The sequence below is a fragment of the Eptesicus fuscus genome, chromosome 6 (assembly GCF_027574615.1).
Source record: "Eptesicus fuscus isolate TK198812 chromosome 6, DD_ASM_mEF_20220401, whole genome shotgun sequence".
Taxonomy (NCBI): domain Eukaryota; kingdom Metazoa; phylum Chordata; class Mammalia; order Chiroptera; family Vespertilionidae; genus Eptesicus; species Eptesicus fuscus.
Window position 1 is genome coordinate 80,614,694 of NC_072478.1, and position 15,113 is coordinate 80,629,806.

The following is a 15,113-nucleotide window of genomic DNA, read 5'->3' on the forward strand; positions in this document are numbered from 1 at the left end:
CATTTTTAATCTGCTCTGTCTCACCCACACCCACCTAAATACTGGATAAACTGCAGATTTCTAAGTCATTCTCTGTAACAAAGGATCCTAGAAATACCCTCCGTTTTATTCAGAGGACTGGGAGGGGAATAGTGTAAAAGTGGAACAAAGAGAACAGATGGAATAAACACCCAGCCCCCAGCCTGAGTCTGCAGCTGCTGGTTCTCGTCATACTGCTGTATTTTTCCCTTCTTTGTTCCTAAGGTAGAAGCCAGGAAAGGGTGGGGAAAGAGGAGGGGAAGAAAGGGTGGGGATGAGGGCAGGACCGTCATCACTGTTACTGAAAGTCACCTGATGCTCTCCTCCAATCCCCAGTCTCTGACCTCACAATCTGGAACCTGAGCCAAAATAGCTCAACTGCGCACACCCCGTGGCTGAAAAGAAAAATGCAAGTAGAATAGGAAAAGAGGGACATTCTTCTTAAAAGGATTTTAGCAGTTTTTCTTGCCAAGAAGAAATTTAAACACACACACAGTGTCTTATATTCCAATCTAATATATACAAAAGAAAAAGTCACTGACGCTTAGAACAGAGCTGGGATTACTGTAGGATAAAGGAGGAAAGGATGACTGCATCTCATCTTGCATACATGGGGTTACCAATGACCTTCTGTTGTTTAACAGGGGTTTCCATACCCAAGGGAGTTGAGAGAAGAACAAATAGCTTTTTCAGGTGGAATCTGATTTTCCAAAAGGCTAGGATCATTATGGAGAGTGAAGTAAAAGACGCCATTACCTGCTTTGTAAGACTGCTCTCTATTCTGCACACATTAATTTATCAGGTCCAAGACTTATAGAAACACCCTTTTCAAGCATCCTGGACCTTGGCAAATTTCCTTCTTAATCCCTTTGTCCTTCCCATTATAAAAATAAGATGACCACATTATAGAAAAATAGAAGGAAAAAAATCTAGCACCCTAACAAAAACTCATAGTTTTCTGGTAACTATAAGAGTTAGCCTTCCTATCTTTTACTTCTGCTGTATTTTTTTTTTCTGTAAAACAGGATTGCAGTAAAGATTATACACAATTGTTTCCTGCATAGCACTGTATCATGAGCATTCATCCATGCTGCTCCAAAGGTGAGCACCCACACCCACCTAAATACTGAATAAACTAGAGACTGATTCTGTAGAGTTATAACACGGGACAGTTAAAGGGTACTAAGTTCTAGAGCAATTCCTTCAGTACAAAAGCTAAGAAGAAACAATTAGGTAGGTCATACTTTTTTTTGAAGACTATGCCCCTGTATGAAGTGGTGCCCTTATGCTAGTGACACAAAGCTCTGCTCTAGAGTATAACACTCCAGTAAACTAGCTAGAGGTCTGGAAGGCCCCTTAGCAGAACTTTTCAAGTCTCTTTTCCTCATACCACAATGCTGAAAGGCTCTAGAATGAGTTGCTGTATTTTTATGGAATTGGTGTGGGTCACTAACTGTTCGGTCATGACATAGGGTTTTCAGTGAAAACAGAGAGAAAAAAAGGACTCACGCATGCTAAGATGCAGTCAGATCAAATGGCTCATTGCAGCTACTGTTTCAAAAAAAGGACCAATTGCTTCATTACTATATTTTTGTACTGTCATAGTATTCATTATAAAATACATGCTTTAGAATTTTTTTAAACAAGGAAAATTTCTATGTATTGATTGATAGGAACATTTTCCAGGATACAGACAATATATAACAGTATAGATAGCATGTTGCCTTTTGGTAAAGGGAGGGAGGATAAGAATCTATATTAGTATTTGCTTATAATTGCATTTAAAAAACACACTGAAAGGATAATCAAGAAATTAATAAAAATGGTAATCTCTAGAGGGGAGGGGTAGGGGAAGGATGAGATGGATGAATACAAGGTGGGAAGAAACTTTTTTATAACTATCTTGACTTCTGAACTCCCTATATTACCTTTGCAGAAAAACAGATAATAGAGAAACAGAAAACAAGCCCAGAAAAAACCAATCTGTGGCGGAGATGCCCTTAGGGCTCCCTGAAAACTAGTCTGGCTACTACTTTATGTTTGGAGGGAGATTTGTCCCTGTCAGCAGAAAATTAAGACCCAACAACTCCCAGAGTGTAAGGGACCCTCATAACAGTGCTTTTTTCTTGGGGCAGCAGTTTGGGCTCCAGTATGTAGCCAAAGAGCACTGGATCCTCTTCTGCTTATCCCAAAGTCTACTCTGCTCTGAAATTTCCTGGAGATCCCATTCCTCCTCCTAATCACGTCCTTGATCCCTACCAACTCCAGGTCTCCCTAGAGAGAGGATAACCAAACTTAACAAGAGTTATGTCTGCACAGCCACAACACTCCATCATGATCTGTACTTCCTCCAGTTTCTCATCAACTCCATCTTTGTTGTAAAAGCCTGAGAGACCTCTAATCATCCTCCCTCCATCCATCCTCTTCAGCCCAGTCAATCTCTAAGTAGGTCCCAGGTACTTCACTGACTCCAGAGAACTTCAAAACATCCTCCAAAGATGCCTATTGAGACCTGGCTGGGAAAATAGCAAGAAAATACGTTTGTAGAAACAAGTGCTCTTGAAGCAGAGCCTCCAAAATGTTAGTAGTTAGTAGACAATGTCAAATTGTTTCCAAAGTGATCTAGCATGACCTCCATAAAAAAAAAAAAAGATAACACTTGTACATTATCTACTCTGACACAGACATAAAAATGTTATCACAAGAAAAAGTAGAGAGCAGCCTCTAAACTATGGCAGGGAAGGGAAGACAACAAGCAGAAAATGGAAAAAGAATGAAAATTGAAGCAATGGGTCAAGCCAGGTTAATATATAACAAAATTACATGGGATGCTTGTTAAAAATATACCTGTCTACAGTCCTTGTAACTTGGACTCTCTGGACTTTTAACAAGCTCCTCCTGTAATCCTTATGCACACTAAAGGTTGGAAATTACTGGTAGAAACAGACATTTAAGTGTAGGGACTGACTGCATCAAGCTGACAGAAATTTAGGCAATACAGATCCCCTATGAGATGATCTAAGTCTCAGACAATGCCATGTAAAAAGGACATTTTGTCAGAAATCAGATCTAGAATCTGCAGGTAATGGTGGGTGGTGTCTTAGGTTTAGAAGATACAGTTTCAGTCTACGTATGTCCAGAATAATAATACAGGCACACTCAAGTTTGAATAACTAGGAGGAGGCTCTAAAACTGAGATTATCTTGGGATAGTCAGAAGCCAACAAATGTCACAGAAGGGTTGACTGTAAAAATTTTTAAAGCACCAGCAAATTCTACCCAGGGCAGGCCAGAGGAATTCCCTGAAGGAAATAAATTCAGTATAATATCTCTGGGAAATTACCAGTGTATAATCAGTGGATACTTCTATTATGTGCTTGAAGTAGCTATTTTGTAGAAAGTGAGACAGAGATGAAGAATGAATGTATATATAATGGAGTTATAAACATTTGTAATGAACTACCAAGCTGATAAAGTATGGTTCTCTATGTAAGCACTCTAAAAGGAAGGCTATGCTTTCATGAAACTATCGGACTAAAACAAGAAACATTCTCCAGACTCCGAGCTCCCAAAAGAACACTAAATTGTTCCTATTAAATACACTAGCTGAGCAGGACAAGATCCGTTTGAAAACAGCAAGTATAACTTCCTGTCTTAATGTTACTACCAGTCCTCCAAATGACTTTCCAGACAGTAGAGGGCAGCATACTAAGCAGTTTGTATTTGAAAACAACAGAGGCTGCCTCTCTCTAACGTGATTGCGTCACTAACAGACGTAACAATGACACATCTAAAATAGAAGAGATCCATGTGCCATCTGGTGGCGAAAAGGAGAAAGAGCACACTGCAGATAGATATATCAAATTCCTCCAGTTTAGAGGGAATTAAAGTTTAATTATCTTTATCTGATGACACTCTCCCTTAAATCTTCACCAGTGCATGGAAAAAGAAGAAACTCATACCACAACAAACAAAACACAGAGCTTTTTAGAAAGCTGTCTAAACAAAAGAATTTGAGATGATGATAGGTAACATCAAAGACAGCTTATGCAAGAAAGAAGAAAAATAAATTATATATATATAACAGAACCAGCATTTTAGAACTGAAAGGTATCTTTAAGTTCATCTACTTCATTTTACAGATGAGGTAAAGAGTCAAAGCATGAAGAAAAATCTCTGGTGCAATCTCATTAGTAGTCAGATTAAAGCAGATACCACTTTTCCCCTATCAGACTCCTTGTAACCCCAAGTGATGGAGTAGATTTATATTTATAAATTACAAGTACTAGCTGATATTACAGAACCTCTCGACTTCTCTTTGCTAACACAATGACCCTACTCAATATCCAAGAGAAGTTAGTAAATACAAGAACCCCAACAAATGTTCACTTGTTCTAATTCCACACACTTGAGAGACATAAGGAACTGACAGAACAGACATCTTTCTGCCGAAAGACTCACTGAGTAAGGTGAAGCATGTTGAGCTCTTACAAAATTTTGTTTCTAGAGGTTCAAGTTGCAGAGGCTACAAAGATTCACTAGGAATTTTCCTGATAAAGATCCAACTGGGTGGATGCCATGAAGTGGACAGAAGAGGATCACAGGAAAAAGGGAAAAGACCCTTGGATCCCTTTTGGGAAAGAGCTTGCTTCCCCACCACAGACTCCTGTTAAAGCCTGAACCATGAAAGTTCTGCGAGAGCAGGACAGATTTAAACCTAGCCATAACTGTCAGCAGTCTGACCTGTGGGACAACAGCACAAACCTTGGTATCTGGACCCACACAGTTCTATCCTAACTAGAATACTGTTATTTTTATGAAATTCTCAGCTCTTGATCAAGATCTTGCTTTTTTGTCAGAGTTCTTTCTAAATCACTTATTAACCACTTGGAGAACTGCTCTATGTTCACAGTTCCCAATAATGCACATCATATTTTAACAGAGAGAGATCATCTAATGCTATATATTGTCCACCTCACACCTATTAAAGGACATTAGTTCGTGGATCTTAAGAACCCAAAAGATTTTTAAAAGAAAGTAATAAACCTAAAAAGAACATCAGTAATCACTTACCACGCTATTTTTAAAACATAATAGTTTTAATGGGATCATGTAATCAACAAAAGAGTTAGAAAGCAGAATGAAAAGCTAGTTATCTTGTAGGTACTACAGATAATGACTGGAGGCCACCACGTGATAAAAATGCTCCCTAGGAAAGGATGAAAAAAAGTTAACTATTGAGCATGTTCCCAAGGAATTAAAGAAGCAGTCAACAAAGAGACCAAGATAAGACTTCTTACTGATCACCATAAGGAAAATAAGAAAGTACTAGACGTTTTATAGCACTGCCTATCAAATCTGAACTCTTGGCAAAAAATAAATCAATTAAGTAAATTCCTGATTTATAGGAAGTCAAGAGTTCGGAAATAAGAGAGTAACCCTTGAGAGAGAAAAATGTATGTGAGAACTTGTAGTATAAATTTGAGGACCATTCCTCTCTCCTAGCTCTCCTATTAGAAAAAGGTACATACCTTCTTGAACCTTAATGAAGCCAGTGGCTGAAGACCTTTAGCTATAGGAGGCAGATGTAGAGAGTGAGACAGATGTTTTCTTTAATGCCTGATATTGGAGGAGCCAAGAGGTATATGGAAACTTTTAGGTAGAAGTAAAATATAAGGGTGATACAGGCATGTTTTAAAAAAGAGTAGTTGCATTTAGCAAGTGAGAGAGGAAATAATGCAATATTATGAAAACCTAGTGTCCAAATAACTTCCTCATCAAGCTGGCAGCTACTGGGCTGGAATCATCTAAGCAGGGCTTCTACAAGAACGAAATAAGCATGTCTTATTTCTCCAACTGGGTTAATTTTGCTACAGTTGAATATACTGTAATCAGAATCTGGCTCCCCTTCAACCCTAAATATCCGGTATCTCACTTTCCCTAATCTAATCTTTTTCGTACCTAAGAGTCACTGTCAATTCAAGGACATTTGTGCCTAAATGAATGAAGTGGTTGCAGAAGCCAGTGTATCCCTTCTTCCAGCTTTGTCTGGATCTTCCTTCTCAGAAGCTCTCAGGGCACAAACGTACACATCTAGGAAGCCAAGGCTAGAGCAAGGGCTTGGAGTCCCACAGTCTGCAGTGTGAACCCTGGCTCTAGCACATACTATTCTGGCCTCGAAAAAGTTTTTAACCCATGTCTCTACTTCTTCATCTGAAGATGGAATATTTATATAGTAATGAGTATTTATCTATCATTTAATTATATTATCAATATTAAGACTATGAATAAGAGACTTGGTAACTGCAACTGGTTACCAACTTAAAAAAAATTAAGGAGGAATGTTCTGAAATTTTATACCAGACATGTTTAAAGCACCAAGAAGCAAAGTAAACCTTGCTTTCACACTGATGAGATCTGGGTTCTCTGAGTCCTCACCTCTGAAGTTTCTAGAACTTGAAATTAAGTCAGTGTGCCAATTTAACAGCTGAAAGTCCTAACTGGAAGAAGAGATATTTAAAAACTAGGATAAAACAAAGACTAGTTAAAAATTTCCTTCATCAAAACAACAGCCATCTAGTGATGATTATTACTATACGAAAATCAATACTGCCACTAAACTAAACTAAGTTAAGTTATCAAATTCATACTTATTCTTTTCAGATTAAGATACAGAGATTAATTTTTTTTAAAAAAAGCAAGCTAAAGCTGTTAGGAAGTTAGAACTTTCAATGAATAGAAAGTAGTTTCCAGGGCCAAAGTTGAGAGCTAAAGAGGCATTAACAAGTTTGATTACATTGTTGACAATAACAAAAGATGCAATAAGGTCTTGGTTGAGTATTTTAAAATACTATATACCAATTCATGGTAGGAATAAAATGCCAAGGAAAACCACTAAACGGCAGGAAACCCCACTACAATCAATAGGAATAGAAATGTACAGGATAAAAGAAGGATGGAGAGGAAAGGGGCCCAGGCAGTGAACATTTGCAGTGGCACTAAGAGCCCAGCCACAAGAAAGGGACTCATGCCAGAGGCCAACACACGGACAGATTCTGTGAACTAACAAATTAGCAATTCATGTGTTTTGATTTTCCCTGCCAACTAATCTTTGTTGATGTACTACATAGTAGTATAAGCGTTTATTATCACAGCATTTTTAACTAAGGGTGGAAGTAACTCATTGAGCTGAACTTTGGTTTGGAAGGTGACAGTTCTCTTAGAAGAAAAGGCCACTTTGCCCTAAGGCTAGGGCAACAAGACAGGCCTGAGCACTGTGACTGCACACTCCTAGATACCCACAGGAAACTAAGGGCCACCAAAGGCATCTAGCAATCTCTTAGGCTCCTTATTAGAACAAAGTATAGCCTTGTCCCATTAGATCACATAAAAAAAATATTATTATTATTAAAAATGCTTATTTACTGGACAGGGGGTGGGGGAAAATGCTCCAACATTAGAGCATTTCATCACTAGGGTCATAATAAACCTCTAAATAAACAGTAAAGCTAGAAGATGGAAATATAAAATTATCACAAGGCATATTAAAGGAGCACAAAAACCACAAGAATTAGGAAGGAAGAAAGAAGAGGGCAAAAAAGATCAGCAATTCTAAAATAAAGGTGAAGATATGAAAGTGAAGAAGCAAGAATTTATATTAAAAAAAAACACACACACACACACACACACACACACACACACACACACAAACGGACCAGAATGTATTAAAAAAAATGGACCAAAAGTCAAGACTCCTGGGTCTGGTCATATAACCTTGGGCAAGCTACCTATTTAATTCATATATTCTACAGAGTGCAGTAACACTCATCCTGCCTGTCTCATAATGCTTCTTTGCAGGTCAAATAGGGTAAAGTTATGTTAAAGTACGTTGGAAATTGTAAAACACAACAGAAATGTAAGATAATGGTATTATTACTTAATTTGTCCCTCAACTTCCAAAAACAGAATAAGTATATGGTAGTCTAATTTCTCCCCTGACAGTTAATAACCCAGCTACTGGTTCTCCTGTACTCTTAAAAAAATAAAAAATACTAGGAAAAGAGAAATCAACCCCAATCTTTAGTCTCAGTTTTCTAAAGAGTAATTCCTTTATATCTGTTTCACTTTTTCTCTAATATTAAAGATACCCAACTAAAAGGCCCTTCTATATTCTTACCTTTGGATGCTGCAGGAGCAAAGGGCCAGGATGGAGAAAGCATCAGATATTGGAGAAAAATGGAAGAAAAAAAAGGAATCACACATGGTTTGTTGTTATTGCAGACAGTAGGCTCAACCACCTGACCTATAAAGACTCTGCCCAACCCTTATCTATTTGGTAGGCAGGTCTGGAGGTAGTACCTTAACGGCAGTGCCAGAATTGGTTCAAGAGCATCATCAAAATGGGGCCAGACTGAGCTGTCACCTTATCTCATATCCCCACAAGTTATAATGATATAAAATACCTACATGCAAAACAACTGGGGGTGGGGGAGGAAGGAATAGCAACCCATATACAACAATTCTCTTTCCCAAATCCAGCATCCCCAGAACATAAAAACATCTTATTTTCTTGCAAATTGAAATCCCATCTCTCTTCAACCCTCACCCAGGGAAGGGAAAGAGATGCGAAACCAGTTTATAGCATATTCTAAATACTACATTGGCCCTTTTTGCATGAAAGAGGAAGGGACTCACTCTTGGTCTGGGCAGAGAAGGCATGGGTAAGTTTGGCGAAAAGTTCATTGTTCTCAAAGCGGTCCTCCTTCACCTTTGTCCAGAAGCAGTTCTGGGAAAGGTCCTCAGCGACAAACTGTGGATACAGGCAGGGTGTTAAGAGTTACTAAGCTAAGTTCTGTACTTTCCATCCTAGAAAACTGATTAAGAAGCAAGAGGTAGCTGGCCGATTATTAGCACTGTCTATACCAGAATCAGATGGACCTGTGATACAGACAACAGCTGTGCTCTTCATGATGAAATCAGGAGATGATGCTTCCAGTGTGTTTGTTGATGATTATTCAAGTTATGCTATGTATCGTCCTTCTAACCTCAAATCCACTAGTTTTAGAAGCAGTAAGGCATTATTTCACATCTTCCCCTGTTCTACATCACATATATTTTTTTAAATGTATTTTATTGATTTTTTACAGAGAGGAAGGGAGAGGGATAGAGAGTTAGAAACATCGATGAGAGAGAAACATCGATGAGCGGCCTCCTGCATACCCCCTCCTACTGGGGATGTGCCTCCAACCAAGGTACATGCCCTTGACCGGAATCGAACCTGGGACCCTTCAGTCCACAGGCCGACGCTCTATCCACTGAGCCAAACCGGTTAGGGCTACATCACATATTTTCCCATCAATTTGGCTAACTGTGCCAAATTTGTTCTTTTTATAATCCCTAAACTCTATTTTAACTTGGTTTCTGGAAGAAAAGGGTTAATGCAAACACATAGTGGGAATAATACTGAACAATGCAAACATCTCCTGTGCAACTCATTTACTGGAGGGTGGAGGTAGTGGGGCTGTATCCACTAATCCATGACTTGAGATCAGCAAAATTATCAGTACCTTGTAGATTAGTGAAATGACTATTATCAAACTGTGTGTTACCCTGGCACTCAAATCCTCAGAGGCCAAAAATATTAACTTAAGTTTAGGTTTTGTAGCAGAGTTTGGGCTCAAAGAACTCTCCAAAGTAATGTCTAGTATATAGGAGATACCTAATACCTGCTGAATACACATATGCATGAGTGGCACTAAAGACAGACAGATGTGAGCCACAAGAAAGGGAAGCCCAACCATGAACAAAGTACAAAGTAGGAAAGTGAAGTGGTTTCTGAAGATGTATTGATGAAGAAATGCACAGAAATTCTCACCTTGGACCAGTTTGGCCTCCGGAGCTGTACCTCTGGCTTATAAAGCTTCTTTGGAGTTAATCCATATGGCAGAACTGGGGCTGCAGGAACTCCAAATCCAAAAGGGGGAGGTGGAGGCATACCCATTCCTGGTGGAGGTGGAGGAATGCCAGGGCCTCCAGGAAATGGAGGGGGTGGGGGGATTCCAGTACCACCAGGAAGAGGGGGGGGAGGAGGAGGCAGCCCTCCTGGTCCACCAGGTAAGGGAGGAGGAGGTGGGGGGATGGCGGCACCCCCAGGCAAAGGAGGAGGTGGGGGGATGGCAGCACCCCCAGGCAAAGGAGGGGGTGGGGGGATGGCAGCACACCCAGGCAAAGGAGGGGGTGGGGGGATGGCAGCACCCCCAGGCAAAGGAGGAGGTGGGGGGATGGCAGCACCCCCAGGCAAAGGAGGGGGTGGGGGGATGGCAGCACCCCCAGGTAAAGGAGGTGGTGGGGGGATACAAATACCCCCAGGTAAAGGAGGGGGAGGTGGTGGAGAAAGAATGGTGCCACCCCCAGGAAGAGGAGGTGGGGGTGGAATAACAGTGCCAGAGTCACCAGGCAGAGGAGGGGCTGGGGGAACAGTAGCACTGCTGGGAGGGGCTACAGCAGTAACTGCAGCAGAGAGAGAAGCCATTTCTTTCTTGGCATCTTCCAATTCCTTGGACAGCTTGGCAACCTAGAAAAACAACATCAATGAAAGCATACTTTTCACTCTACCTCAGGGACAACTGGAGTTTAAAGGGGCCTAAAAAATTAACCCCAACTTCTCATTTCATACACGAAGGGTGTGAAAGGAGTCAGACATGAAATGATTCGCCTAAAGTCACATAGCTATTTAGTGACAAAGTGAAATTAAAGTTCAGGCCTTCATGTTCTTAGCTCAGCATGCTTTGCATTAAAAAGGCAACTTCATGCCTGGCCCGCATGGCTCAGTGGTTGAGCATCGATCTATGAACCAGGTGGTCATGGTTTGATTCCGGTCAGGGCACATGCCCGGGTTGTGGGCTCAATCCCCAGTATGCGCATGCAGGAGGCAGTTAATCAATGATTCTCTCTAATCACTGATGTTTCTATCTCTCTCTCCCTCTCCCTTACTCTCTGAAATCAATTATATATACATATATATATTTTTTTAAAGGCAACTTCAACTTTTATGTTAAATTCTCCCTTTGATTAGAAAATGCAAAGACCAAGTAAATCAAATATTCTAGTTACATAATTAGCACATGTGCTATACAGGTAATTATGTAACTACATAAGTGATTAAGTTATCAGATATCACAGATCATTCAAATATTTATAACTGCAGAGAGAGTGTATAAGGATAAATCTGTCCAATCTGCCCAGAGACGACAAATAGGAGAAAATAAACAAATATGAGAACAATTTATTTAGTTTCTACTCCTAAATTTATTAGAAGAGTATTATCTATTTCTGAGTAGTACTGTGACTTATTTTATTCTATGTTGTTCTGTATTTTTCAAATTTTCTACCTTATGTATTACTAATCTCCAAAACAAAACAAACAAAAAAAGTAAAACATTTTTAAAATATTCACTATCTAACCAGATTACCTACTAGTAGCTGAACCCTCCCTGGGAGTAAGATGACTCCTGCTCCAAGACAGACTCATCCTGAGGCTGCTGATGGCAGTTACAGGTCACTCTGCCTTCCCTGCTCAGACATTACCTTTCCTGTGAGCTGAGACACCTCTGCTTCCAGGTCCTGTTTCTCTGTGGCAATCTGTTGCTTTTCAGAACCCAATGCATCCTTTTCTCCCTGAAGATCCTGGAGCTTCTGTTCGAAGTCACTTTCCATCTTTTTCATTTCCACCTGTAGCTCATGTCGGGCTGTTAACTCTAAATCCAGCTAGAGAAGAAAGGAATCAGACTCCCAGTAAGCTATCTCAGCAAGAAGCATAGAGCTATTCCCCATAATTTACTGTTTTGTGCCAATCTTTGATCCATAGAGCTCACTGACCCAGGGAATGCCTGGGAAAAAAAGAACACCATCATTTTGACCTGAAAATCATGGATAAAGGAGGGGGAACAAGAGACCATTTCCACAGTTTATCTATTTTTGGAGTTATAATTAAAAACCAACACTTAAGATTTTAAAGAAATTTAATCAGAACAGCCATGGCATATAATCCCAGTAGTCTCTAGGATCAAAACCTATCAACCACAAAAGGAGTCTTTAACAACTGAAGAGGAAAAAGAGAATTCAGATATATTCCAGTTCCTATTGTTCCAGGGATAAGAGGCCCGAGATGCCAATTAAACCTGAGAGTGCTTTCAGTATTATGTGAGTGCTGTCTGTCTTTCCTATCCTGCCCAGGGGTCCAAGAACTGTGCAAAGTCACACTAACTAGCTCCTCATGATCACATTCATATCCAGCAAGTTTCCCCTAGGAATTGTTGTTGTGTGCGGAATGCTTTCAAAACATCTCAGGTATGTTTCACATGTTAGAAATATCATAATCCTTAGAAAAGAATGATACATTCAATTGTTTTTTCTCTCACACCCACCTTTTTTTCCAGCTCTGTAGCTTTGGCTTCAGTTTTCTCTACCTTTGTTTTATCAATCATTTGATCTGAAAAGAAGAAGAGTCAGGAAGTAAAGCTTCCAATTCTCTTGTTTTCCCCCTCTCACTACCTAAGCCCTTCGATATAACCACAGGACAGTCTTTGATCCTTTTGTTTATTTGTATTGCCCTTCTTAATGTTCTGCACTAAATAAAGAACCTTCAGTTAAGTTCAACATAAGTTTCTTATGTGGCTGTTAAGGCCACCATGCTGCATGGCATGAAGAATGCCTACAAGTCTTACTTATGAATTTCTGAAACCAGCCAGAGTCCTCACTTATAGCTGAAGCCCCTTCAAAAGATGGGGTAGTGTGTGAGAGGGGTTAAATTTTAGAATTATGTAGAAATAAATTTAAGGCCTATATATTCTTAACACAGATGTTGGTTAACACCTAAGAAAGGTCCATCATGGAAATACCTAAGATCCAGAAAGATATCTACCCTAAAATTTTCACTGGAAGATACAAAATGAAAGGCAGAAGCAATATTTTAAGGAACCAGATGGATGAATACACTTACCAATCAATCCCTCAATATCAATCTGGAGGTGCCGGCACTTGAAGTCAGGATCAGCCCCATTCTTGTACAAAACTATCTGAGAAATACATTCTTCAATCAACCTATAGTACTGCGGTCTATGGAAGAAATAAAAGGAAAACCACAATATAATTTTCAGAAGTATTCAGGATCAAAAAAAGGTACTGTCCCTCTATTTGACAATAGAGGGACCTGAGGATAAGTGCTCTGGAAAAGACCGTTTTATAAAATTAACGGAAGTATCGCTGCCATGCTAGGAAACCCCTTCTTCCACATCAGGTACCCCATCTACTTCAGAGAGTCAAACTTCTTCCATCTGCCTTCTAGTGCCAATCCTTTCCCATCTAAAAACTTGGGCTTGAGCCTTCCTATCAATGGACAGTACTGCTGCTAAGTCTCTACTTTCAGACAACCTAAAAGAACTTTAAATTTACCTCCCTTTGCTATCATCTTCACTCCACACTACGAAAAAAGGAAGGGCATTTTACCTTAGACATTGTGACCTCTTCCACAGAGATGCCTTTCAGTTGGATTAAAGGGACACTGATAATGTTCCTATGACTAACAATGAAACCTAATTCTTGCCTTTTCCTTTTTCCCTTTACAGACAATCTTTGAATTTAAGGATTTTGTTCTTTCTACTTAGGCTAAAATTCAAAACTTCCCACAGGTATACCATTTTACCTGGCCTCGTAGTCATTTCGGACCAAGAGTAGATGCTGCAGAATGGACAGGAAGTGTGGCTCTGCCTTTGAGTCCTTCACTGTGTTTAAGAGAAACTGGAAGACTTCATTGAAATCAGTGGGAAAGAGGAAGAAGCTAAGGAAAGCATATATTTAGATACTATGAAAGGTAGCTTATCCAACTCTCAGGAAAAGTAGCAAGGTGCTCTTCTATTCTAACAGCTATTTTTCCTGTAAATATTGTCTGACACTTTAAGCTCTATAAACTTCCTTTAGCAAAGGCACCAATGATTTGGTGGTACTATACAGATAGAGGATTGCTAGTATTTGCCTTGAAGATCAATCAGAAACTAAAAGGTAACTGCCTCAAAGTCACTTGTGGTAAATATCAATAGGTAACCAAAGTACTCCCTCTGTCAGTTTCAGGAATACATACAAGAAAGCAAATTATAACCCTACTCCCTGACTTGTACATATTCTCTAAAACCAACTCTACATTTTAGTAAGTTACGCTTATCATGTTCTAGCACAGTGGTTGGCAAACGCATTAGTCAACAGAGCCAAATATCAACAGTACAACGATTGAAATTTCTTTGGAGAGCCCAATTTTTTAAACTTAAACTTCTTCTAACGCCACTTCTTCAAAATAGACTCGCCCAGGCCGTGGTATTTTGTGGAAGAGCCACACTCAAGGGGCCAAAGAGCCGCATGTGGTTCGCGAGCCGCAGTTTGCTGACCACGGTTCTAGGAGGCCTATACTAATTCCGAGGGCTGCTTCCACGCTAAACAACCCTCAGATCACCTTTCCTAACTTTCCTGGTCCATGCTGAGGTAAATAAATCCAATAGAAATCAAAGACACCTGCTTTATCTACCGAGAAGACACGCAGGCTGATGTCATCACCCCCACACCATTCCATGAAAGTATCTACAACTAAATGTTTCCTGTCTTAAACCCAGTCAGTAAAAGGATATTCCATCTCCATTCGAATGTCATCCAGCCGTCCCTTCAGGTCATAGGAATCTTCATCCCCTTGCTCATCAAACACAGCTAGTTGCACTCTCATATCATCATTTTCAATCTTCCGAAGATCCTGTCCACAACAAAAATAGAAGTCAGAGAACCCATAAGTTCCTATGTTGACTAAAAACCCAAGCCTTTCAACCTGGGTTTTAAATTGAAAACCCAAGTTATCCCTGGAATGACTGGGCAGTAAGAGCAGGAAGGAATCAGTCCAGCCTTTGTAATGAAGGGCTGCATCTCACCTGCAACACTTGATGCAGCCCCAAGCGCATCAGTTCACTTCGGATGTGAACTCGGAAGTCAAGTTCTTCAGCTGGTGTGATGAGAGCATTGATTAGCTGTAGGCATCCCACCTAAAATTAAAAAATTCAG

At 39.9% G+C, this 15,113-nt stretch overlaps 1 protein-coding gene and 1 long non-coding RNA gene across 3 annotated transcripts in view; one reads left to right on the forward strand and one right to left on the reverse strand.

The window, feature by feature from the left end:
- The window catches only part of DIAPH1 (diaphanous related formin 1), an 87,934-nt gene that overhangs the window by 36,661 nt on the left and 36,160 nt on the right, over positions 1-15,113 (reverse strand). For both annotated transcript variants that reach the window (XM_054717977.1, XM_054717978.1), the window contains 9 exons: positions 14,984-15,094; positions 14,693-14,811; positions 13,720-13,836; positions 13,018-13,133; positions 12,443-12,507; positions 11,604-11,783; positions 9,892-10,590; positions 8,712-8,826; positions 8,194-8,202 (listed from right to left, as the gene is read on the reverse strand). In XM_054717977.1, coding sequence (XP_054573952.1) covers positions 8,194-8,202; positions 8,712-8,826; positions 9,892-10,590; positions 11,604-11,783; positions 12,443-12,507; positions 13,018-13,133; positions 13,720-13,836; positions 14,693-14,811; positions 14,984-15,094 — 1,531 coding nt within the window. The remainder of the gene's footprint in view (positions 1-8,193; positions 8,203-8,711; positions 8,827-9,891; positions 10,591-11,603; positions 11,784-12,442; positions 12,508-13,017; positions 13,134-13,719; positions 13,837-14,692; positions 14,812-14,983; positions 15,095-15,113) is intronic.
- Positions 766-8,991, forward strand: LOC129149497 (uncharacterized). The gene is made up of 3 exons (XR_008556394.1): positions 766-781; positions 1,044-1,119; positions 8,887-8,991. It is a non-coding gene; the product is annotated as an uncharacterized LOC129149497 (long non-coding RNA).